This window comes from Lithobates pipiens, unplaced genomic scaffold, assembly GCF_037356315.1.
Source record: "Lithobates pipiens isolate NorthernLeopardFrog02 unplaced genomic scaffold, aLitPip1_a1.2 Scaffold_10, whole genome shotgun sequence".
NCBI lineage: Eukaryota > Metazoa > Chordata > Amphibia > Anura > Ranidae > Lithobates > Lithobates pipiens.
Genome location: NW_027507686.1, coordinates 27,635,993 through 27,663,472, shown reverse-complemented (window position 1 = coordinate 27,663,472; position 27,480 = coordinate 27,635,993). Strand labels below are relative to the sequence as shown.

Sequence of the window (27,480 nt, the reverse complement as noted above, 5' to 3'; positions counted from 1 at the left end):
TCCCAGGGCCCCCCTTTATATTCCACACGCACCCAGCGATTCCCAGCGCCCCCCTATATATTGTGACATCCGCACCCAGCGATTCCCAGCGCCCTCCCTATATATTGTGCCATCCACACCCAGCGATTCTCAGCACCCCCTATATATTCCACCCGCACCCAGCAATTCCCAGGGCCCCCCTATATATTGTTCCACCCGCACTAGCCGCGCTCAGATTGGATTCGCCAACTGCAGCGATCTAGCAGTGTATGGCGATCCTGCGCAGACAGTGTACAAATCTCTTCACCTAGGCCATCGTTTCCACGGAAGAAGAGATCCCGGCGCGGGTTAATGCCGCCGTATTACAAACATGCAAATCGCCGTTTGGATACGCTTCCCAGACGCAAGGTGACATGCAAATAAAGTTTTCTTTGTTCTGTAGGGCGTGTGTGTACAATAGAGCCGAGCGCACACCGCCACAAAAATGTACACAAAGCAGCGTCGGCTCATTGTCACCCCCTCCCCCCCCCCCCCATGTACGCCCCAAGGACATCGATCAGGCGGAGGTGTCTGGAGCGCGCTCGCTGCGACTGCTGCAGGTTTTCCTTCTGACTTGTATAAGAAAAATAACATTGTTTCCTTTTCTATGGAGAAATGTAACAATCTGGGAAATGCTGCAAAGTACCGAAATCCTGGCTGGAATGCAGGGAGCCCTGAGCTTCCTGTGGAGGTGACAACGCTGACTCGGCTGTAGTGAAATCCTGAGCAGTGTTGTCAGCCCCGCCCAGTGAAATTGAAGGGCGGGGACTGTCCAGTGCTTAGTGGTACTAGTTGGCTGGGGGGGAATGCCAGCCTCCATGAGCTTTAAGGAATCCCTTCCATATACCCAGTGAAGTGAGTATCCTCAGGTAGGGGCGGCTGGTGGTATATTTTTTGGGTGGGGCGGCCACCACTCACCCGCCCTTACTCACCCCCCCGGTCGGTCACTAGCCCCGCACTTACCCAATCTAGGTCACGGGCATCGCTTCCTCCTCTTCTGCATTATGGCAGCTTCTGCCGTGCGTCTCCTTCTAGGCGACCATTAGGATCGCTTCTTCTCCCGGCCAATTGGTTGACGGGTCTCAGGACCCGATTCTTGATTGACCGGGAGGAGAATCAGGATGACAATAGAAATTTTTTTTTTTTGCTATAGTAACACAACTCGGTGGGCTCCGGGGGGCGCCACTGTCCTCAGGTGGTACACAGAGATGAAACAAATCCTTCCACATAGGTTGTACCTATTTATCTGCAGTCTTTTCTTTTCTACATCCGTTGGAAGTCAGATTTATAAAGCTTGTCTGAGATGTCAGAAAGCAGGGGGCGGAGAGCTGAAATTACGCACTGCAGAGCTTAGTAAGGAGAGCTCTCAGAGCTGATTGGTGGGAAGAGACACACCCCTCTTTACACAACTCACAGGAACAGAGCTGAGACTGCCAATCACAGGCTGTGTGCTAGATCTCCCCTGTCACCTTGTTTCTCTTGGTGTCAGGAAATTAACACAGAAAGGTTTTATTTAAACATGTCATGATAAGATGAGAGGGAGATGGAACCAGAGAGGGAAAAATGTACACATCAGCTTTAACATAACACCCATCCTTGAATTAATTCCATCCTTCCTGGAATACAGAGGACTTTCTATAGTCATGGTCTTTTTGTGTGCTCTCAGCGATTTATCATTCAATCCGTTTCCTGATATCTCCAACAGAAATCCTAATTATCCGCAAACTTGGCGTCACCTGTGTCCACCAGGGCGGAGGACAAACTCTGGGCGCGATGCGTCGTCCTCAGGCGCAATCTGACACGACGCCCACGCGTACATATCGTGTTTTCTTTACGCCGGAGAAAGGAAACTTTTACCGCAGATAAGCTAATTAGCTGCCAGAGAAAAGTCCCCAGTTAACGCGTCAGCTGCGATAACCTTGAGAAACCTCAAAATATTTCACTAGCGGTTATCAGAGGCGGCCAGCGCCAAACCAAACACGGGCAACTGCGCAGGTCTGTGTCAGGTGCTCACAGTTGTAAAAGGCCATATGAACTTCTTATAAACAATACAGAAGCTGGTTAGTTTACAGCCCTGTCATGGGGGGTGAGGGTACCGCCATTTCTGTTGGAGGGGGGGGGCTGTTTTCAAAAAGAGGGGTACTACCATATCTGTTTTAGGAGGGGGGTACTGCCATGTCTCTTTTAGGAGGGGGGGGGTACTGCCATGTCTCTTTTAGGAGGGGGGGTACCGCCATGTCTGTTTTAGGAGGGGGGTACCGCCATGTCTGTTTTAGGAGAGGGGTACCGCCATGTCTGTTTTAGGAGGGGGGTATCGCCATATCTGTTTTAGGGGGGTACTGCCTTGTCTGTTTTAGGAGAGGGGGATACCTCAATGTCTGTTTTAGGAGGAGGGTACCGTCATGTCTGTTGTGGGGGGGTACTGCCATGTCTTTTTGGGGGGATAGCGCCATGTCTGTTTTCAGAGAGGGGGTACCGCCATGCCTGTTTTTGGGGGTACTGCCATTTCTGCTATGGGGGTACCGCCATGTCTGTTTTAATAGGGGGGTACTGCCTTGTCTGTTTTAGGAGAGGGGGGTACCACCATGCATTTTAGGAGTCGGGGTGCCGCCATGTCTGTTTTGGGGGTAGGGGTACCCACATGTCTGTTTTAGGAGGAGGGGTACCACCATGTCCGGTTTAGGGGTGGTAACAGCATGTCTGTCTTAGGAGGAGGGGTACCGCCATGTCTGTTTTAGGAGGGGGTACAACCATGTCTTTTAGGAGTGGGGGTACCGCCATGTCTGTTTTGGGGTGGGGGTAGCGCCATGCCTGCTTTAGGGGGGTACCCCATGTCTGTTTTAGGAGAGGGGGTACCGCCATGTCTTTTTAAGGAGAGGAGGGGTGGAACTGGCAGTTGAAGGCAAGAAAAGAGGATACTTGGGGGGGGAAATATCAGCACAGGCGGAGCCCTCCATTTTAGCGCAGGGGGGGTGCAAATGGGTGAAAAGATCCATGCACTACTATACAAAGCTTTTGGTGCAAAAACATTTGCATTTTGTATTTTTTTTTGTCCTCTAAGACGCCTTAAAGGTTGCCCCCCCCGACACTGGCGAAAAACCCCCCACTGATGGGTTTCACGCCCCAGTTTTCAGCATGTGCCATAAAATGACAGGATTTGGGCCCAGGGAGAGATCAGTTACCCTCCAGGATGATTCACGGTGGGCGCCTCTCCTCCCTCCCGCCTTCCATGGGCAATAAATCGCGCTCTTGCCATCTGTACACTCCTGAGCGCCGACTCGGGATAATTGATGTCAGCCATTCTCCCTGCCTGTCCATATTTTACAAGTGCGCGCCGATTGCCAGGAACTCCATTATTCCGAAAAATGGCGAGGAGCAGAATCGGAACAAGGTGTCCAGATGGAAATTTCGCCCCGTTCCGCTTTTCTTTTTTTTTTTTTTTTATAACGCCCATCTGGCCGCCAACAGAATTAGTTTTGCGCTTTATTTTATTATATATTTTTTTTCAGTTCAGCTCTCTGTGCATCTGATGTCTCAAATAGAACACCATTAATTGGGATAGAAATTTATTTGTAGCGTTTACGTTGTACCTGTTCCATGTACACCTCCTAATATTGTAGAGCGCAGCCTAGTGGACTCTTGCGGCACCAGCCTGACTGGCATGGTAATCCTCTGCCTGACTGGCATGGTAATCCTCTGCCTGACTGGCATGGTAATCCTCTGCCTGACTGGCATGGTAATCCTCTGGTTTCAGTGTTTTAAAGTGTTCCCATTTAGTTTTGATAGGGAAGGGTTAAAACCCCTCTTTATTTTTTCCTGTGTCACCTTGGGTGGATTTCCCTTCATTTCCTGTCCCAAAGATGGAACAGGAAGTGAAGGAAAATCTTTACAATGTTAGTAGAGCATAGTAGACAGAGGTCACCAGAACGGGTGTCCCCTTTGGGGGATTTCCACTTACCTCTGGTTCTGGTGAAATCTCAAAGAAATCGGATTTCCCATCACTTTCTGTCTTGGTGACACAAGAACAAATAGAGAGGGTAAATCTACTTAATGGGGTCACAGACAGCAATCAAACCCTGACAGGAGTTCTAATCCACCCCTTCTGTATCCCAAACTGAAGAAACGCGTTTTGGCTGTACAAGCACTTTTAAGTCACCGACCCAGAAAAAGGATAAGGACTTACATTGTACTTGTTGTTTTTGATTTATTACATTATACTTATTGTTGTTTTTGATGTATTACATTGTACTTATTGCTATTTTGGATGTGTTACCTTGTAGTTTTTGTTATATTGGATGTATTACATTGTACTCAGGGGCGGACTGAACATTGGGCCACTCGGGCACTGGCCGAGGGCCCCATGCCACTAGGGGACCCCATCAGGGTTGCCAGTCTCAGTAAAACTAGGGACAGTATGTAAAAATTTGTGTTTTTTTTTTTTTTTACATCTGTCTCTGAAATGTCCCTTGCCGACATCCTTTTGGTCTAAAAATCCCAAGATTATAGCTGCCCCACCTCTCCAGTACCTTCTCAGGCAATAGAAACATGTCTGTGTATACTGTGTGATTGTATACTGTGTGTGTGTGTTTGTGTATACTGTGTTGCCCCATAATCTCCTATTGCCCGGGGGCCCCATGAGTTGTCAGTCCACCCCTGATTGTACTTATTGCTGTTTTGGATGTTACATTGTACTTTGTTATTTTGGATGTGTTATGCCCTGTACACATAGTCGGACTTACCGATGGAAAACGTGCAATCGGATCGTGTTGTTGAAAAAAAATGACCATGTGTGGGCTCCATCTGACTTTTTCCGTCTGAATTTCCGACACACAAAGTTTGAGATCTGGATCTAAAATTTTCCGACAACAAAATCCGATCGTTTAAATTCCAATCGTGTGTAGACAATTCCAACAGACAATGTGCCACGCATGCTCAGAATAAATTACGAGAGGAAAGCTATTGGCTACTGGCCCGTTTATAGTCCCGTCGTACGCGTTGTACGTCACCGCGTTCGGAACGATCGGATTTTCCGACAACTTTGTGCGTGTGTATGCAACACAAGTTTGGGCCAAAATTAGTCATAAAAAATATGGATTTTGTCATCGGAAAGTCTGACCGTGTGTATGGGGCATTACATTGTACTTATTGTTGTTTTGAGTGTGTTACATTGTTGTTTTAGATGTAAGACATTGTACTTATTGCTTTGGATGTGTTACATTGTACTTATTGCTTTGGATGTGTTACATTGTACTTATTGCTTTGGATGTGTTACATTGTACTTATTGCTGTTTTGGCTCTGTTACATTATACGTATTGCTTTGTATGTGTTATATTGTACTTATTATTGTTTTGGCTGTGTTACATTGAACGTATTGCTGTTTTGGATGTCTTACATTGTTTTGGATGTGTTGCATTGTGTTCCCTGCTATTCTTTAACCTTTACAATAATAAAACGATCAGAGTTTGTGTCTTGTTTCCTGTAATAGCTCGGAGATGGCTTTTCCTTCCAGCTTGGGGAAAGGTGAGAATGAGGCACAGATGCCGGAGGAGCCAATAAAATCCGCATTTCCTGCTGGCTGGGCACGGCGGTGCGTTCCTGTGTGTGCGGCGCGTGCTATATATATATATATATATATATATATATATATACACTCAGTAATGAGGATGTAAGCGGAGTCATCGCATGTAGCGGTGCAGGACATGCACAGTGCAGTCACCTATAGCAATCAGATTTCAGCACTTTATAGCAGTCCAGACAGTGAAAGCTGATTGGACGGTTGAGTTCTCACACTTGGCTCTATACCCTGCAGACATGGCTGGTTGTGTCTCCTCATCCTGGCATTCATCTCCTGCACCTGGATGTCCTTTACACTAAACTCTCATCAGTGCCGGCAACCCTTTCTTCATGCTGAACTTTAATCTGCTTATATTTTGTGTTTCCTGACCCCCCCCCCCCCCCCCAATCAACATGATAATGACTTTAAAAAAAAAAAGTTTTCATTAGTGATGTCATCGATGGATCTCTATGCTTCTCTATGCAATGCAGGCAGATCATGGCTGGTGGGAGGGGCTTGTAGGAGGCTGTACATAGCTTTCTGATCATCTCAGCGCCCGGCCTCAGTACTCCTCTCCAGAGCCCTCAGTCCTGATGCAAGCAGTGGGCTGGCTCTTGGGAGGAGTTATGCAAATTTCAAAATCACTCGACGGGTGGGTGTTTTTTTGTTGAAGCTCAGGGGGCAGCAGTCCCGCACAGGAGCACTGTTCAAGGCCTGCTCAATCTAGCGGCAGTCCACTATATCAAATAATAATAATAAAGCTTAAAAATGAGTTTGGCAGGTGGACCAGTTCTAGTGATATTATCCTTTCCATGAGTCGATGAACAGACAGTCATGCTGGGATTTGTAGTTCTTCAGATTCTGGGTTTGAAAGGTGAATATACCTTTAAATGACGCTGCACGGTGCTCTCTAAATTCCAATTCCCAGCTATCTGCCGCCTCCTAGTGGTGCAATGGGGGTATTACAACTTGGCTTTCAACCCTGCATTTTCCTCTTCAGGGGGGCTGCTGTTTCCTTGTGTTTGATGTGGTTGGTGACAAGTTTCTACAAATGTTTCCAATTTCGCAATGTTTTCCTTACAGTGGGTATAATTCAGGTAATACAAAATTGATACATTTGTTTGGACTGGGTTTTTTTTTGTTTTGTTTTTCCTTTCAGTGTAAATAAAGCCTGAAGGGTGAGGCTGAATAGCCCACAGGTTCCTTTGGTTACAGCTCTCTGTTTTCCTGCTGCTGTAGTCTCCACCATGTGGGATCCCCTTGTAATGGGCGGAGCTGGGAACACAGGGGTGGTGGGTTGTACCACTGGCATTGAAGGAAAAAGGGGGGCCATGGAGCTGAGTGGGCAGTTAACGGATAGAACTGACGATATGGGAGGGGGTTGGGACCATTTTTTTTGCTGGTATATTTTATTAAAGTGATTCTACAGGTAATTTTTTTTCTTAACATACCAAACATTTTAAACTTGCCTGCTATGCGTAAAGGTTTTGCACAGAGCGCCCCTCCCCATCTTGATCCTCCTCCCACCGGTGAGTGCCCCCATAGCAAGCCACTTGCCCTGGGGACACTCCTGCCTGCTCACTCTCCATTGCCAAAGACAGAGCGCAGCTAGGCCCCGCCCCTTCCTCACTGGCTGTGATTGACATCAGCAGGAGCCAATGGCTCCTGGAACATTTATTTATTTCAGGTACTTATATAGCGCCGTCAATTTACATAGCCCTTTACATATACATTGTACATTCACAAAAATTATGCAGGTGCGTTATTTCATGTGTTAAACGCCCATCCAGTGCTCGTTCACACTTGTGCGCTGCAAATTCACAGCGAATTCTGTGCGGATACCGCATCCAAATCGCATACTGTTAATGCGAATCGCTGCAGGTGTGTATGTTAAAGAGGAACTGCAGTCTGCTCACATAATTTGTAATAAAAACATCTTTGCCATTCTGAAGCTTCCCTCTCCAGCCACTTTGCATATTATTTTATATATACTGCGATTCTGTACTTGCCAAATATGCTGCAGAAATCTCCCTCCACTGAGTCTGGCTGCAGCCATTTTAACTGTGGGCAGCTGAAGCTGCTTCCTGTTCACTTCGTGGATTTACACAGGCACACCTCCGGCTCTTCAGCTCTCAATGGCCCTCTTGTGACTCATCCTTCCTTCCTTGCAAACTTTCACGAGAGAGAGAGAGCTGTGCGTGATGTCATAAGCCTAGGCTAATGACCAGACAAGAGACAGGAAGTGGGCTGTATAAGGGATTTACTGGCAGAAAAAAAATGTTTTGCTATCCAAAGTTAAAACAACAACAAGGGCAGAAGATTTAATAGATGGAAAGATGAAAACAAATCACTGAAATTCTGCTTTAAGTTAACGACACCCTGAAATTGGTTCCCAAAATGCAGTGCGATTTGCAGACTCGGATCGCATGGATGTTCACGATTCTGCTGCAGCCAAAAAAAGGGTTTTGCATGATTTTGGTGGGCATTTGGTGCGATTTGAGCCTTACAGAACAGAATAAGGCTAGGGTCACACTGTTTGCAATTGCAGACATCTCATGCGATTTGCACCGCATTCCTGTGCACATCACATGCGATGTCTGTGCAGTGAAAACTGTATGGCTGCAATCGCATCATATTTCGCACCAAAATGGCACAGGACCCTTTTTTTCCCCCCACACCCATGTGATGTGATTCTGCCAGTCGCACTGTTTTGCGATCTGTTTCAGGGTGTCCTTAAGATAACAGATAACATTGACAAGGCAGCAGATAGCATTAGATGCCGTGCTGTTGCAATGCGATGCAGGAAACAAGTTTCACTGCGTTTCCCATATCGCATAAGTGTGAACACAGCCTAATGGCTCAAACCGCAACTGCTGAAAAAAAATCGCATGTGATTTGAACAGGAATGTGGTGCGATTCCTGTTAAAAGAATTGCGCACAGTTCCTGCACCGCATAGTGCGAACCAGCATTTAGGGCTAATTCACACGAGCGCACTGATCTGCGTTTTGGCACAGCTGTAAAACGCAAGGATACCTAAAAAAAATAGTTTTGTATGTGTCCTGTTCAAACTTTTTTTCTTTCTTCACTTGCGTTGCATTAAAAGGCATACATGTTGCATTTTAACACAAAGCAAGTGAAGAAAAAAAAAAAGTTTGTTTTATGATTTATGTTGTTTTGTTTTTTTGTTGTTTACAAACTATTTTTATTTGGTACAAAAGGTGGTACAACAAGCTTTGTCATATGCCAAAAAGAAAGTACAATACAGGTAGTTTACACATAAGAAAGAATAAAAAATAGGATTTTTGTACTCCCCGTAAAATCCTTTTCTCTGAAGTTCATTGACGGACGCAGCTCCAGTCCTCTCCTGAAGGTGGCGTGATAACCCTACGGCCAAGATTTAATGGAGCTGTGTCCGTCAATGAACGAAAAAAGAGAAATATATTTTATGATGCTTGAAGGATATCATTTGCTTTAGTAAGTTAACATTTTAATAATCTACACTTGAATATTGTAAATATACACATTTTATAAAGCTTTTCAGACATAAATTACTAGTAATATCATTCAGAGTTGAAAAAGAGATTGGAAAAATTAAGCCACGGGTCCCATTTTTTTTTATTACAAAAATTAGGGATGCACCGATACCTTTTTTTTTTTACATTAAGTACGAGTACCGATACTTTTTTTTTTTAGTACTCACCGATACCAATCACTGATACCCACCGCAACTGTTTTGTTTACACTTCAGCTGTCAGCAATGGTACAAAGCATTGAAAAGTCATTTACAATTTAAATAAATTGATTTTGTTTTTTTAATTTTGCGTTTTTTTAATGTGAAATGTGTAAATATATGTTAATATATACGTGTGAAAATATTCACTAACAAAGCAAACAAAAAATGTTTTAATTGTTTATCGTTTATAAAATAGACGTGAAAAAAAAAAAAGCAGGAAAATAATAATTAAATGGAGGTGAATAGGGAGTTAATTAAAGCTGATTAGAGTAAATTAAGGGTTAATAAGGGGTTAAACAGAGGAACATTTGCTCATCACCCATTGACAGCTCAAAGAAGTGAGCCTGAAAGAATCGGAGTACCGCTACTTGTGCAAATACTCGGTATCGGCACCGATAGCGATACTAGTATCGGTGCAACCCTAATAAAAATGATTAGTGTTCTGTAATGTGTGGAATATTTTTTCCAGAAGATTGATCTTGTTAATTGTGGTTTTCAAATGTGTTGTGATGTGGAACTGATGAGGATTTCCAGTGAAATGCTATCAACCAGTGTATTGCTACACAGATTGTGTGGGCACAGGATGTGACGTCACAGGAAATCCTGCAAATAGCGGCGGGGGGGGGGCGTCAGCGCAAGTCAACGTGCTTAACAGCAATGGAAATGTGCATGCGTTTTATCGCAAGCCTGTGTGAACTCAGCCTCAAGGTTAACAGGCTGCTTTAGCGCAGTGCGGCCAAAAAAAAACGTGCATACAGCTATTCGGGGGAATGCGGAAAAAAAACTAAAAATTGTGCAAAAAAAATAAAAAATACGGTTCCTCCAATGAATATTTCCGCAGACGTTCATTCACAAGCGATCTTTTTTTTTTTTCTTCCCCAAGCGAACACCAGACCCGAAATCTCATGTCTGTGGGTAGGCGAAGCGACGTGTCGGATTTCAAGGGATTGCACAATCTCCGCTGTGAAAGGGGTTAAGCTTGCCTCCTTTGAAGCCTAATTACTGCTGAGGGAGTTTTGTGTTTTAGCAGCTGAAATCCGATCCCTTTTGTCAGTGTGTTTGTGGCCACAGGTTTGGCTGCAGGCGGGCGGGAGGTGGTGGGTGGGGGGGAGAGAGAGATAGAGGCGCTGGGTGTGGACACAGAGCAGCAGGTGTTTGTAGACGGAGACTGGCTCCGCCCCTCCGCTGGGTCATCTGCTCAGGGGGGAGCTGGGAGTCAGATCAGTGCAGAGACTCACCCCTGGCTGGATCTGTGTGTCATGGCTCTGAGCTGGCTGATGTGACACAAAGGGCTTCCCATTGTCATGAAAGGTGAGCCTCGTCTCCGCTGTTTGTATTGTCCCTTTAAGGCGACTTGCGCCTGGCTTATCGCAGTCCTAACCTCATGCTCTTCTGCGAGGAGCAACCTTGTATCCAGGTGGAGTTTTGCAAGCAGCGAGGGCTTTCTGGGACTTGTAGTTCATACGCTGGATGGCTGGCTGTTGTAGTCCCACCTTGGGTTAGATGTATCGGTTGCTTGATCTAAGACCTGGCAGTGTAGGGTTTGTAACCTTTTGTTTTTTATTGAATGATTAAGAAATAAGCCAATACTGCCTTAAGGCGTCCATTGATAAAGTGTTTCAATGAATGTCCCCCCCACCCCCCCCCCCCCCCCCCCCGCTTCTTCTTCTTTTTTTTTTTTTGTAAACATGCATCATGATGGTTTGAATAAAGTTTAGATTATTAATTTGTTGTCGCTTGCGTGTATTGAGAATGATGGAATTGCAAAATATTTGCAAAAAATAGAAAATTTTTGTGTGGACTTTATAAATGTTTACGTTTTCTAGTGTCATTGACTTCGTTTTCCTGAGACTGATGTGTGCGGGCATCCTATATACATGCTGTATTCGTAATATGGCGGTGTCCTATATGTGGCCCTGTCCTAATGAGCGCTGCATAGTCTGTATGTGGCAGGATCCTACGCACGCAGAGTAGTCTTGTAGGTGGCGATGCCCTAGTAGCGCAACATGGTCCTGTAGGTGGCGATGCCCTAGGGGCGTGGCTGTAGATGGCAAAGCCCTAGTAGCGCGGCGTAGTCATGGAGATGCCCTAGTAGCGTGGCATGGTCCTGTAGGTGGCAATGCCCTAGGAGCACAGCGATGCCCTAGGAACGCAGCGTGGGTCTGTAGCTGGTGATGCCCTAAGAGCACGGCATAGTCATGGAGATGCCCCAGGAGCGCGGCATGGTCTTGTGCGTGGCGATGCCCTAGGAGCACGGCGTAGTTCTGTGCGTGGCGATGCCCTAAATGTGAAATGTAACATTTTTACACTTGTGAATGTTTTATGTTTCCTTTCTGTACTTTGCACTTACAGCAATTTTATAATATAATGATGGCAATAAGTTTAGGGTGTCAGTTTAGTGCTTCCTGTGTCTGAGTGAACTAGTAACTGTGTGTTTACATTGTAACAAACCTCCGACCTGTAGCCTTGAGCGGTTGACATTGGATATACTATTCGTTCAACTTTTAGGCCTGCTTGTAACTTTGTTTAGTTCCTTTTTGTCTTATAACTTGGTTTTGGGCTGTCTTTAGCGTCAGTGAGGTTGAATGTCATGTTTTGAGGTAGGAGAAGCTTCCCGTACCTGTGGGTGGAGTCGGGGATTAAGGTTCCGAGTCTGTGCCAGAGGTATAATTAAGTATTTAGTAGAGGGCCGGATAGGGATCGGGAAATGAGAGAATCTGTTGTGGAGATTCCCGTTTTCTATCTTCACTCATTCACTGAGAGAGGCGTCGTGTTTCACAACAAACATGAGTGAGCTCTGCCGAGCCGAGGTCCTGCCCTTTGGCACCAGATGGCCTCTGGGCCTTGAGGGCCAGGGTGGCTGTGGAGACCTCCTCTGTGATCTTCTTGCTGCTCCTGTGGATGTCACCCCCCAATTTAGAACTTCTCTTCTTTACTGCCCTTTTTTATTTATGCAACGCTTTTTATTTGTTATATAATTACAGTTGCATCAGTCCCTGCCCTCAAGGATCCTACAATCTAAGGTCCTTAACTCGCATTCATACGTACTAGGGGCCAATTTGGACATTAGTCAATAACCCCACCAGCATGTCTTTGGTGTGTTATTGAAAGGGTTCTTGTTATTTGTTCAATAAGTGCTCAAAATGCCTGTTGATCCTGCCAGAAATTAATTTCTGTCCTATACATGTTGCAAAAGTAACACTGTTTCGAGATATCAGGAAGTATGTTAGGACTATAGAACACCACCTCCTATGTCCCTGGTGTTCAAATTGCAGCCCAAGGGCCGTATGTATTGGGAGTCGGAGCATTGATTTATAATGAGGTAATAGCAGTAATCTCTACTAGCCTCAAGTAATATGTTTCTAGCCTTATATAACCATAACTCCAGTCTCCCACCCAGCTAGTAGCGGGCCCTCGGTCTCGCACCCAGCTAGTAGCGGGCCCTCGGTCTCGCACCCAGCTAGTAGCGGGCCCTCGGTCTCGCACCCAGCTAGTAGCGGGCCCTCGGTCTCGCACCCAGCTAGTAGCGGGCCCTCGGTCTCGCACCCAGCTAGTAGCGGGCCCTCGGTCTCGCACCCAGCTAGTAGCGGGCCCTCGGTCTCGCACCCAGCTAGTAGCGGGCCCTCGGGGGGTTATAGCCTTTATTATGACTTAGGTTCTTGCAAAAATGTGTCAATTCTTTTATATGATGGATACTTGTATGTCTTGATGGGTACCTAATAATAAAGCTTGAACCATTTTTTTTCATCAGTCAAGTCGGTGCCGGATCTTCTAACTTTTCTGATGTTTTATAGCCTGGTCCTAGGGCATTGATGGCGAACCTTGGCACCCCAGATGTTTTAGAACTATATTTCCCATGATGCTCAACTATACTGCAGAGTGCATGAGCACCATGGGAAATGTAGTTCCAAAACATCTGGGGTGCCAAGGTTCACCATCACTGCCCTAGGGTGACAACATGCTGCTCCTTCATGGATGCCTGACAGTGCCACCTTAGAACAGGAGTTGTGTTATTGAAAGGATTACCAGGTAAGAAAACTAATGCAGCAACCATATTCAAGGCCTGGTAACCTGCAATATACACGTGTTGTCAGGTTACGTTGCATTTTAAATGTTGGCAGATCAGCATCTGGTGGTCTTGAAGTACCAGAGCCCTGGCTCCATCTCCCCCCCTTCTTACAGCGCTGCATCTCTGCAATTCTGGATTGTGAAAGTCACCCGAAGCAGGAAATGCAGATCCATCCCGGAGATTACAGGCTTCCATCTAATTGTGGCCTCTGGCGTAAGTTCTGGAGGAGTGCCAGATGCGACTAGTGCTGTGCAAAATGCTATGGAATATGTTAGCGCTATAAAGTTAGCACAGTGGATACAGTGGCCTCTGTTGCATCCATCCTTTCAGTGCCTTCACCATCAACTGCCGACCTGTCATGTGATCGCTCCTCAAGTGCCCGTTTAGGCTTTTCATTACAGCTCGCTTTGCGACCACTCATAGCAACCAATCAGAAGGTCATTATCTGGCAGGAAGAAAACAACCTACTATAGGATTACAAGGTTTACAACACGGATGCGATTTTGTAACGCCCTGGTGCAAAGCTTCACATTTTGAGCATCTCTTTTGGAATGGGAGAGATAAGTGATATCGGCAGCTGGATATGCTACATGTTTCTGATGGAATTTTCCAGCTTGTGGAAGATTTTCCAGCCTTCTGGCTAATATGGGACTTTTCTATGTAGCAGAGTGACAAATCCAATGTAGTATCACTGTAGCTCCCTCTGTGATGTTCCACCTAGAGGGGATATCTTCTATGTGTGGCCCCAATCAATACCGGCAAACTGCTTCAACAATACTGTAGCCTTCTCCACATTGTCAGTGGAAGCATTGGGGTTCCCTGCCTCCAGGACTGGCCTAAATTTATTTTTGAATTTTAAAACTACCTGCTCTGAATAATAAAGTTTACTTGGTTTTTGATCTGCATTTTCTACAAGCCGATAAGTCGACTCCATAAAACCCTCCTATTTTTAGTCCTGCCCGTGGGCGCCTAGGCCTTGGCTCGCCCTTTATAGCCTCAAATGGTCATGTCTGAACGGTGGAGGTCGGCATTTTATGGCTTTTAATAAAAGTCGGCATTCGGTCAACTCTGAAGCGCAAAACAGACTAACTGCTCCCTGATGGACTACCAGGCAATTTTTTTTATTTTATTTTTTTTATTGCCCCCCCCCCCGATATAGGATTTTCCTGCACGTATGACCACCCCCTCCCCAATTCTCCAGATGCCTTATTGATGGGTTGATGAAAAGAAGAGAGGCGGTGACAAGATGGGCGCGTTGGGTCACCGAACAATGGCGGACCGGTCACTTGCCTGATTTATGGCCTTTCCACGCTGATAACATAAGGTTGGGAGGAACGGAGCGGCAATTAGCCAATAAATGAGCGTGATCAGATTGTGTCCAGAGGAGCATTACCCTGGCCAATTATCACAAGACTTTGCAAGAGCGCCGGTGATAATCGCACATTAAAACGAGCTTTTATAAATTCTATAGAAGGTCTGAAGAACCTCCTATAGAACTTTCGCTCATATTAGGAGAAGTCGGATTGCGTTTGTCACGTTACAGAACCCGTTGGGTTTTATGTGGGCTGTGACGCAGGATCACAGAATATAAAATCTAGTTATAATATATTTTGCATCTGTCCATTGCGATCGAGTTGCATCTTTTGAAATTGGTAATTTGTTGAGATATATATATATATATATATATATATTTAAAAAAAAAAATTTTTTTGTATTGATGCCTGTTCCTAGGAAGAAAACGCATGCAATGCGCCTTGCGTTTTCAATGCCACACTGAGGCAGACGCATGTCTGCGCAAGACCATGGTGTGCCCAGCCCCCCCCCCCAGTTATGAGGATGATGCAACTGATTCAGCACTGGACAGCGTGAAATTAAAGATCTGAAACCGGAGACGGAGAACCTGTGACCGATGCAGGAAACTGCCAGCCCACCGCAGCAGTCCCATTCCTGCCCCCCCCATGGTCTTGTCCAGTGCACCTTTCTTATATCCCAAAAAAATAAAGGCAGCCACACATGGGGGTTAATAGATCATGCTGGTGAGACTTTTCCTTTTATCCATGTACTGAATAGCAGCATTGTTCTCATCAGCTGCACACAGTCAGTCAAGGACTGTCCCTCTCCAGTGATCATATGGCTTCTTCCATAGGGGTAGCCTAAAATGGATGTAAACCCAATCACCGAAATCTCCTATAGATTTAACACGTTAATATTTCAAGTTGTTGTTTAAATCTGTAGATTTCAATGGAAAAAATCCCTGCTGATCCTGCCATGAAGGTCCTTGTTCAGGCACTTCCTGTTAGAGTGACAACGCTTTATCCCTGTCTTCCAACCGTGATTCTATGTTGTCACATGAGCCACGGTCTTGTGTCTGTGGGGCACTTCCAGGAAACTCTGCCCTTGTCTATTTGCGCTCCTGTATTTGTCACGTGGTCATCTTTGCTGTCGATCTTGAGTCTGTAGGTCACTTATAGGGTGACTGATGTGGATGCGCCATGGACATTTTACTGCTGTGGTCATTAAGCAAGGATGCTAACTGCTATCTGGATATGAAATGGTTATGAGGCTTTGGAACACGCAAAAAAAAAAAAAAAATGTCAGAAAGTTACCGAAATAATTCTACTCAAATTGCGCTGCCTGTACCAGCAGCAATAGTGCAAAAAAATGTATTTATTTATTTATTTTTAAAACCCGCAGGCATTCACCTGTATGAAAGTGTCAGTGATGATTGCAGGAGATAGCAAGCTCTGACCCAAAACCCAAGCATGCCCCGCACCCTCCCCTGTCCTGCCTGCAGGGCACGTCACAGATGCCAGCGTCCCGCTGTGCCTGCCCTCCTCATCCTATTGTGGAGAAGTTAATTGGAATGTGTGTGACAGAGAGACTGGGAGAATAATTCTTTCTCTCCCCCCCCCCCTTCATTACCCAGAGATAAGCATCACAGACCCCCTCCCTCCCCCCCCCCCTCTTATTTTTCCCTTGCATGCCCCGGAGGCATCTAACCGTGCTGCGCACATCTCCCTCTTCTACACCTTATTATATATTCTCTCCATTAATATTTTATGTATAGGAGAGTGTAGACCTCCGCGTGTAAAAATCTGTAGGTGTGTGCATGTGTCTGTATCCATACCTCCCGGTCTTGCTTTGCAGCACTGGGGTCTTGGTTTTAATTGCCAGCAGGACTCAACGTGTATTGGGTTTGTATGTCCCCTTCCTGTATTTTGCATAGGGCTCTGCCGGATACCCTGACTGTAGTGGGGGCATTGGAGTGCAAGCTCCTCTGGTGCAGAGACTGGCTCGGTGTTCTCTGTATGGTGCTACGGTATATGTCGGAGCTATATGACTGTATAATGGGGTGCGATTGTGGTGGGGATATTGGCGGTATAAGCTCTTCTGATGCAGAAACGGATGTGACTGTTTCAGTGTTCTCTGTACAGCACTGTGGAATATGTCAGTGTTATATAAATGTAATAGTGTTTTACTGTGTGGCTACATTAGAGTGTAAGCTCCTCTGGCGCAGAGACTGATGTGACTGGCTCGGTGTTCTCTGTACAGCACTGCGGTATATGTTGGCTATATAAACGTAAAATAAAAACGGTGTAGGAACAACAGAGTGTAAGCTCCTCTGCTGCACTATGAAGCATAAAGCAAACTCTGATCCTCAGAGCTTACAATCTAATAAGGGGAAATTATTTCTAGCCAAATGCAGAGGACGCAGCTCAACCTGAGCGGCTGGGAATGTGCAGAACGCTGAGGCTGATTGAAATGCAACATCCACCTCATCGCTGATTAGAGTGTTATGCCGCGTACACACGACCGGACTTTTCAACATCAAAGGTCCGACGGAACTATTCCGGCAGACCATTCGATCGTGTGTGGGCTGCAGCGGACTTTTGATTTGCAAAAGTCTGACAGACTTTAGAAATGGAACATGTTTCAAATTTTTCCACCGGAACTCCGCCGGACCCAGTTCCTACCGAGAAATCCGCCGGACAAAAACAGACGCGAGGGCAGCTATTGGCTACTGGCTATGAACTTCCTTATTCTAGTCCGGTCGTACGTCATCACGTTCAAATCCGTCGGACTTTGGTGTGATTGTGTGTGGCCAAGTCCGTTCATTCGGAAAGTCCATCAGAACGTCCGTCGGACCTAGTCCCTCAAAGTCCGGTCGTATGTACGCGGCATAAGCTCCTCTGGTACAGAGACTGATGTGCTATCTAAAATGTATACAAATTTTTTTTTTTTTTTTCCTGTGGTGGGATATTGGAGTGTAAGCTCCTCTGGTGCAGTAACTCATGACTTTGTGTGTGTGTATGTATATGTGTGTGTGTGTATATATATATATATATATATATATATATATATATATATATATATATATATATATATATATATATATATATATATATATATATATATATATATATATTCCTCATAGTGCTTGTCAGTCATGTTGTAAGTGTGTGTATGGATGATTGTTGTCTGCGCTGACATTGTCTGGGTTGGATGCTGAGATGTACCCAACATACCCACACACCAGATTTTGTAGCAGATAATCGGGTTGGTCAACAAATCTTCCCCAGATCCTCAATGTTCCAGAATCGGGCCCAAAAGAAACGGCATCACTTGACTGCGATCAGACCTGTGTGTGAGGACACTGGAAATGATTCCGCTATTATTCTGACATTGTTCTTGTTGCTTTAACATTCTGTAATGGCTTTCTCTAGTGGGCATGCATAGAGTAGATGACTCTATTCAGAATCTGCATGTTTGATTTGACATTTTGACTTGGAAACAAAGGATTCTGGGTATCTGCAAAGTTCAGGTGATCAGATAGTAGTTGGAGCCACTCCACCCAGGTCCACACACCTACTGTGCCCATTATGACTCCTACCATCCCTGTGCTGAGTTCCTGGGTCTGTACACCTGCTGTACCCATGAGGGGTTCCCACCGTGTGTGTGTAAAATATATATATAATTTTTTTTTTTTTTTTCACTGGCCACTTTTACCTTGCTTGTCCCAGGTTGGACCGCCTTTTGCCTTCATTCTTGGTGGCATATTCCTCAGATTTTGCTCCATAGTGACATAACATCACGCAGTTGCTGCAGATTTGTTGGATTCACATCCATGCTGGTTATCTCCGTTCACATCCCAAAGGTTCTCTATTGGATGAGATCTGGTGAGTGTGGAGATCATTGGAGGACAGGGACCTCATTGTCCAGTGGTGAGATGATTGGAGCTTTGTGACATTATCCTGCTGGAAGGAGCCATCAGAAGATGGGGACACTGTAGTCATAAAGGGATGGACATGGTCAGCAACAATACTCAGGCCGTGGTGTTTAAACGAAGCTCAATTGGTACCAAGGGGCCCAAAGTGTGCCAAGAAAATTTCCCCCCCACACCAGTACACCACCACCACCAGCCTGAACTGGTGATACAAGGCAGGATGGATCCATGCTTTCATGTTATTTACACCAAATTCTGACCCGACCATCTGAATGTCGCAGCTGAAATTGAGACTCATCAGACCAGGCAACGTTTTCCAATCTTCTATTGCCCAATTTTGGTGATTTTGTGTGAATTGTAGCCTTGGCTTCCTGTTCTTAGCTGACAAGAGTGGCTCCAAGTGTGGTCATCTGCTTCAAGGTTTGATGTGTTGCGTGTTCAGAGATGGAATTTGCATACTTTGGATGTAACGAGTGGTTATTTGAGTTACTGTTGCCTTTCTGTCATCTCAAACCAGTCTGCCCATTCTCCTCTGACATCAAGGCATTTTCCTCCCACACAACTGCCGCTCACTGGATATTTTTTCTTTTTTCTGAACATTTTCTGTAAACCTGAGAGTTGTTTGTGTGTGAAAATCTCAGTAGATCAGCAGTTTTTGTAATACTCAGACCAGCTCGTCTGGCACCACCAACCATGCCACCTTCAGACACTTAAATCCCCTTTCTTCCCCATTCTGATGCTCGGTTTGAACTTCAACGAGTCGTCATCACCACATTTAGATGCCTAAATGCATTAAGTTGCTGCCATGTGATTGGCTGATTTAGCAATTTGTGTTACCAAGCAATTGAACAGGTGTACCTAATAAAGTGACGCGTGTGTGTGTGTATAATATAAATCTCTATCCCACCACAATGCATGGCGTGAGCTCCAGTGTAGGTCTGTCGGGGTGCAATTCCTAACTAATGATGGTGCACTTTTAACCACACCTGGTGGGTGTGATGGCAACTTTATTTTTATTCTGGAAAATTGTAAGAAGCTGACATGCCTGTGACGGCAGCAGAAGTGAGACTCCAAAGTGCTCTGTGTTGGTGAGATTGCAGCTGTCAGGTGTAAAGCCAAGCGTTTAACTGGGTTCCATATATAACATAACCAACACTTTGGGATGGACTGACCCTTTAAGTAGTGGTCAGCGTTGGGGGGGGGGGGGGGGGGGCCCGGTGGCTGAGCGCCCTGTGTCTTTCATAGCTCCTGACATCTATTGATCCGGGCAGATGTTGGCGCTGAACTTGTTTGGACAGCAGCGCTGCTGTTAACCTCTTTGTATAAGCGGCAGAGGCAGTAATTATTGTCAGATGTCATTGTGGCTATTATCGGGACTTTGTCTTTACAACACAAAGGTGAAGAGTGTGTATGGTTGGGGGGGGGGGGGTGTTGTATTATCTAATTACACTGTATAATCAGGCCATCAACCCCCCCCCCCCCCCCTCCTCTGTAGATTAGACAGTGCAGCCTCCTGGGGGAGGGGGGGCTTGTTGCACAATCCACATTGTTGTAGTGAGGAGAGAGAATGGCAAAAGGGGCCTCTGCCTATGGTCCAACTACATGGGGGGGGGGGGGGGGTGGTGGTGTGTATCTGATTCCGTCTTTAACTGTTGTATGCTTACATGAGATAAGGGTAGCTTTTTTTATTTATTTTTTTTGGCAGTTTTGCAATTCAATATGGATGCCTAGTAGTGATGCACTATGGTTGGATGCAGCTGATCTACCTACTTTTACTGCAAAACAACCACACAAGGGAAGACTGTAGTCCTTGCAGGTGTAGGCAACCTCAACGCTCCAGCTGTGGTAAAACTACGAATCCCGCCATGCCCCCTACTTTGGCATCATGCCCGTGGCTGTCCAAATTCTTGCAATGCCTCATGGGACTTGTAGTTCCACAACAGCTGGAGTGCCTAAGGTGCTCATCCATACAGCGTCTGACATGACTAAAACCCACCATGCTGCTGGTAGCCAGAGATCATGTGATCTAGCTGTTTAGGCTTTTAGATCACATGACAAAGACCGTTCAACACTCCAGTTTGGTTTGGGAACAATGTCATGGATCCTATGAATGAATTCCACCTAAAGGAGACCCTGTGTCAGAGACCATGGAATCAGTCTGAGACAGAAGTGCAGTTTAAATCGCACTTGTTTAATAATAAAAGTAAAAAGAACAAATGTAGTCAAAACATAGCCAAAGTTCAGTAACCGGAACGGATAGTCAGACAAGCCAAAAGTCTGGGATCAATGTAGTGGAACAGCAAGCAGGATCTGGAGCCAGAAGAGATGTCAGCAAAGAAAGTCTTGAACAGGATCGCAGGAGATAGTTTCTGTGATGCTTGCTGACCAATGCCCCGTATACACTATCAGAAAATCGTACGGAAAATACCGCTTTTGAAGTGATCGTACGATAATCGGATTGTTAGTGCAGAGCTTTTGAGAGCCTATCATGACAGTTCATCCGATTTATTATTCTATCGGACATGCATGAAAAGTTTTCATACGATGCCGAATCGCACGATTTTTATTTTTTTTTGTTTAATCAGTACAGCTATCGTTCGAAAATGCATTACAACACATGACATCTCTTCCAAACTTTTTTTCTGTCGTACGGCATTTTCGCGACTTTAGTAAACGCATCAGATTTGATCTGAGATTAGCATGATTTGAGTGTGGAAGGAAGTTGTATAGACTATAGTAAGTCCTGGTGGCAATTGAACCAAGAACTGCAGTGCTACAGTCATAACCAGTTGGCTGTTCTTTTCTTGTTTTTTTTTTTCTGGAGTTATCCTTTAAGCCCTGTGTCTGCTGTGGCCTGATAATCCTCCCTTGTGAGAAGTCGGGCTATGATGGGTTCTGGGCCGATTGCTCTCTCTCCAGTGGAGGACACGAGACGAGGTGTCAGCAGTGAGAGGAGAGAACACGCCAGAGGCGCTGCACACAATGGCTGACTTGTACAGCTTTTATTGGCAATACCTCAGCGTCCTGTACTGCGTGATAACTGGAATGCATGCTCAAATCTTCTGCCATGCTGGCTGCCGCCAAAGGAGAGTTTCTGGCTGGATCTGGAACTACTGACCTAAGACTCGGGAGTAAAATGTCATTGTGAATGCTCAGCGTCACCCCTCCCCGATATTCATGTTTGTTTCACAAACCTTACTGTACTACTAAAGCTCCTCTGCTTCTTGCTCTCCCCTCTCCTGAAATACTCTGCTTTTTCCTCTGTCTAACTCCTCCTCCTCTCCTGAAATACTCTGCGGGGAGGACTCTGCTTCTTTAACGCTCATCTCCTAAAATACTCTGCACTGCTGGGTGACTCTTCTCCTTCCGCTACCTGTTCTCCTGAAATGCTCTGCTGGAGGACTTTTCTCCTTCCTCTAAACTCTCCTCTCCTGAAATTCTCTTCTCCTTTTAGCAAACTCTGATCTTCTGAAATACTCTGCACTGCTGGAGGATCTTGCTCTTTCCTCTCCTGAAATGCTCTGCTGGAGGACTCCTGCTCCTTCCTCAATGTAACTCTCCTCACCTGAAATACTTTGCTCCTAACTTCTCAGTCCTGAAGGAGCCCGCTCCTTCCTCCTAGCTCTTCTCCCTCCTGAAGGAGCCCGCTCCTTCCTTCCTCCCTAGCTCTTCTCCCTCCTGAAGGAGCCCGCTCCTTCCTTCCTCCCTAGCTCTTCTCCCTCCTGAAGGAGCCCGCTCCTTCCTTCCTCCCTAGCTCTTCTCCCTCCTGAAGGAGCCCGCTCCTTTCTTCCTCCCTAGCTCTGCTCCTTCCTTCCTTCCTCCCTAGCTCTTCTCCCTCCTGAAGGAGCCCGCTCCTTCCTCCTGAAGGACGCTGCTGCTTCCTCCACTTGTATAACTATGCCACTGGTTGCTATCCAGATAAATGATGCACACAGATGAACGGAGGCAGATTTCCCTCCTGTTTTGTTGGGCACTATGACAGCAGTGCAGCCTGTGGTATATTATTTTTATTTATTTTTTCCAGCCAGTCCGGCAGCATAAGGGTTTATTTTTGGTCTGTTGAGAAATTTGCGCGCGGTTGATGAGGGGATATTAGAAGTGGTCCTGCCACTCCAGTGACTTAACCCTGGCTCCCCGCTGAGCCGTATGTTGTAGGGTATTATTAACGAGGAGCGGAATTGGGGGGGTGGGCGGTGTTGGAGGAGGGAATTGGTGCTTGAACTGGGACCCAAGAGAAGAAAAAAAAAAACCCTTGAAACTATTAGCTTGTAATTACAGAGCGAGGGGAGGTAGCGGGCCCGAGGTCTGGTGTCAGAGGAGGCGCGGATGAAAAGAGACGGTAATTACTAAAGCTGCAGGAGGCAGACGCTACGCTGATTGCATTTGGAGGAGAGGGAGGAGAGCGCGGTGTTCTTTATGCATTACCGCTGGGTAATTTTTGGTTCTTCAGTAGTTGGGAGACTAAAAGTCCCAGCATGTCTTTGTCCAAGGACTCTTTAAGTTTGTCCAGCTGCTGCTGGGTGGCTTTTATAGGAAGGGCACCGCCTTCTCATTACTGCCGCCAATGGAAGTGGGCCATTGAAGGCATCTTGAGCTGTTAATGAGCTCCAAGCTCTTCTTCTGACTACTGGCAGTTGTGTTTTTGATGTTGATCGCTCATGGCAGAATGGCGATGTTCCGAAAATGTACTGTGAGTGGAGGATAACCTACACCAAACACAAAAAAGATTGTTCAATGTGAACAGTTCAGTTGAATAAACTACATTTATATGGCCAAACGTAAGGTGATCACCCACCAATGATGGTGTTGAGGGGTCTCCTCATCACGCAAAGACATTGTAGGCAACTGTATTTTTCCAGCATTTTGTAGTAAAGTTTTTGATGAAGATCGTTTTCTGTTCCACCATGACTGTGCCCCTGTGTACAAAGCCAACTTCATAAAGACATGGTGTGACCAGTTTGGTGTGGAGGAACTTGAGTGCCCTGACCTCAACCCTACTGAACACATTTTTGGGGTGAATTGGAAGGTAAATTTTGAGCCAGGTCTTCTCCTCCAACATCAGTACCTGACCTCATGGCTGCTCTTTTGTCAACTTTCTTCTCCCTCCAAAATGTTGTGGAAGATCTTTCCAGGAGAGTGGTAGCTGATATAGCCCCAAAGGAATGGGGGAGGAAAAGGAGACATTGGCATGCAACGCCAGAATACTGGTCATGGTTTTTCAATGGGATGTCCAACAAGTTCATATAGGTGCGATGGTCAAGTGTCCACCAACATATGTGTGTTTTGTTGCGGACAGTTTACAGATTCGGATAACAATCTGCATATGTGTGTAAATATGTGATCAGCACATACAGGTCAGGGACAATAGGACTAGCTGAAGAGCTCTGCACATTCCTTGGTTATAATGAGAGATCTGGTGAGCATGTCCGATGGTAGACATGCAGAGAGACCAGAGGGAAGAGATTACCATCGTGCTGTTTGGGTGTGACAATAACCGCAAACTAACGCTCAACTATTGTTTGTATGGCTTAGCAGAATAGTGCATTTGGCATTTAATGAACCATCATCACCCACCATGTATGACTTCCTTTTTAGAAACCTAGGTGTGAGCTCTTGTTTCCATTTTAAGTTCTTCTCTGTGTTGTAGGCCAAACTGATCGCTGCTTAGACTGGTCCTTTAAAGATGGTAGCTTAATGAGACTTGTAAACCTTAGCAGTATAATGGATTGGAATTCAACATTAATTTGCCAAAGCCATTTGGTCCAGTCTAGGAGCCAATGGGTAAGGTTGGGGAAAGCACATTTCCATTGATGGCAGTACAGACACTTTGCGATTGAAGAAGCTGATTAGCTACTATGCACAGCTGCACCAGATTTGGAACTCTACAGTTTTAGCAAATCACCCCCTTTTGGGACATTTGCTTGCATTGGGTTGTTTTAGCCGTAATGCCTATTTCATGCGTCACCGGACATTGCTACCAATGCATATTGAATACATTTTATAATCTGAAACCTAAATCCTTTGCGTTATGACAACTCCAAATAATACAGTTTTATATGTACAAACTTTAATAACCGAGTCATTTAAAAAGGAAACTGTTGAACGGTCTTAACCACTTGCGCACCACCTGCAGGCAAATCAACGTACCCGTACGTCGCTGCCTGCTCTGGGTTTAGGGTATGCGCAAAACGTGTAGCAGAATACACTTTGGCGAAAATTTATGAATACATTTTATTTGGCATGCTTCATGGAGCAAAAAATAAATAAAAAATCCCACACAATAGAAGATTTTGGGGGGGAAAAAAATATATATATATTTTTTTTTTCCCCAAAATCTTCTATTGTGTGGGATTTATTTTTTTATTTTTTCCAAAGTATTCAATTATGTGGGGTGTTTTGTGTGTATGTTGGGTTTTTTTTTTTTTTTTTTTTTTTTTTTTTTATATAAAATATCCCAGTGGTGATAAATGCCAACACAAGAAAGCTCTATTTGTTTGTAAAAAAATATATGTTTTTTTATATAATTTTGGGACTAGGGTTGTATGACCACGCAATTGCATATTAAAGTAGTGCAGTGCTAAATGGCAAAACATGGCCTGGTCATGAAGGGGGTAAAATCTTCCAGAGCTGATGTGGTTAAAAGAACAGTTTTCAATAAACACCTGGATGTCTTTAGAGGTCAGGTAGCTAAACTGTTAATGCCCAAAATAAAGTTCTGATCCTGAGGGGGAGTTATTTTTCCTGCTTCTCCTGCCAATTCATCCCCCAGACAGCCCCTCCCCTGATAACCTGGAACAGCACCAAGGGAGCAGATATATATACTTGTTTGTATTTAAATACAGGAATTGGTGTATACTTCTATTGGTAGCAGAGTGGCGATAGAACAGCATGTTGTATTATTTTTTTTTCCTGTCCCTTTAACTGCCGTTGGCACACCATGGCTTCCTGTTCTCTCCATCCTCCTGCTGTAATGAGGCTCTCACCATTCTCATCTCTCCCTTTCACTAATCCGCTCTCATTCTGTAGCTTCTTCATTTAGCTCCTACATGCTGGTAATCCTCCGCTGTCGCCCTGCATGTTCGTGCTGCTCTCTGCTGGCCAATATTGAGAATGCACTTGAGATGGCATTACGAGTACCTGTCTTTATTCGATGTGTAGCTTTTTATATAATTTTTTTTTTTTTTTTTTTTTTTTTTTTCCAAGCTGGACTGGTATATTTGAAATAAATGCTCTATATTGGGCTTTTTGACTTTTGCACTAAATAATATGGAGTGTAAGCTCATCTGGTGCAGACACCAGTGTGGATGGATCAGTGTTTTAGTGTGTGTGTGTGTGTGTGTGAGAGTGAGTGTGATGAAAAAAAAAAGTGTGTGTGTGTGTGTGTGTGTGTGTGTGTGTGTCAGATGTAAATGTATACTATAAGGGAACGTTAAAGTGTAAGCTCCTCTGGCTGTACAGCACATGTCAGCGCTATATATAAATGTATAATGGTGGGACATTTTTTAGAGTGTAAGCTCCTCTGGTACAATGACTGACTGATGCGACTGGCTCAGTCTGTACAGCACTGCTGTATATGTCAGAGCTGTATAATTGTGTGTGTGTGTGTGTGGGGGGGGGGGGGGGGACATTGGGGTGTTAGCTCCTCTGGTGCAATGACTGATCTGACGGATTGTGTTCTCTGTACAGCTCTGACATATACCAGTGCTGTACAGAGAACACTGAGCCAGTCACATCCAATGTCTGCAGCAGAGAAGCTTACACTCTAATTCCCCCCCCCCCCCCCCCCAACATTATGATCTTTTATCGTATGCAAAAGCATTGCAGTTTTTAATAAAGGAATTCAATACACTTGTTATATGTGACTATGGTGGGGCATTGGAGTGTAAGCTCCTCCGGCACAGAGACTGATGTGACTGGCTCAGTGTTCTCTATACAGCCCTGAAGTATGCCATAGTGCTCTACAGAGAACGCTGAAACAGTCACATCAGTCATTGCACCAGAGGAGCTTACACTCTAACGCAGGGATCCTCAAACTACGGCCCTCCAGCTGTTGCGGAACTACACGTCCCATGAGGCATTGTAAAACTCTGACATGACTAGGCGTGATGGGAATTGTAGTTTCTAAACAACTGGAGGGCCGTAGTTTGGAGACCCCTGCTCTAATGTGTGTTCCCTGGTTGCAGCACAGTCCTCCCTAGGTCTCGGAGGGAAGCTGACTGACAGTCAATTGCACCTCTGCCTGGACGCACTGTAAAAAGCCAGCTTAATCTGTCTGCAGTAGATTAAAATTCAGAATGTGGATAATGAGTGGATTTTATGCCTAATTTATTTTCAGGACCCCAGATTTATGAGAATGTTGTGTTTTTGGGGACACTGCCCCCCCCCCCCCCCCTTTTTTTTTTTTTTTTTTTTTTTTTTTTTTTTTTTTTTTTTTTTTTTTTTTTTCAAATTAGGTTAGCAAAATATCCTTTCCAATTGGAATGCTCCTTTTACAAAAGGCTGAGCAGCACCAATCGATGGCTATGCTACGTCTGGTGGCTCCTCTATTGTGGAGTCTGATGCGAGATTCGGTGGCCGCAGTCTGATGTTTCCATATTTCACAGGGGAGCCATTCTGCACGGGTGACTTGGCGTGACAAGTGCACCTGGACCGCTGTCACTGGAAGATTAATGTAGTGGCGAGGCTCGGCGCTCTCGCTGGGAACGGCTGGAAGGCTCTGATGAACCTTTCTCCGCTCCCCTGAGACCTCAGAACCATCCTCGGGAAAATGCAGAAATCCAATATCCTCCATGCAGGACCTGCGCCGGGTGCCAAGAGCTGACAGAGCGTCGCGGTGATAACGGTGCCTCGTCAGCGCGCTCCAGAAGTGGCTCTGCCGCT

The 27,480-nt window shown here is 45.4% G+C and overlaps 1 protein-coding gene across 5 annotated transcripts in view; it reads left to right on the top strand.

The window, feature by feature from the left end:
* GSE1 (Gse1 coiled-coil protein) overlaps positions 1-27,480 on the top strand; it is a 522,272-nt gene that overhangs the window by 440,577 nt on the left and 54,215 nt on the right. Inside the window, exon 1 of one of the 5 annotated variants that reach the window (XM_077453308.1) lies at positions 10,481-10,618. The exons of the other annotated variants lie outside the window; for them this stretch is intronic. Within the exon in view, the coding sequence (XP_077309434.1) occupies positions 10,612-10,618 (7 nt within the window). The 5' untranslated portion in view covers positions 10,481-10,611. Of the gene's footprint in view, positions 1-10,480; positions 10,619-27,480 lie in introns of those variants that run through there. 5 annotated transcript variants of the gene reach the window in all.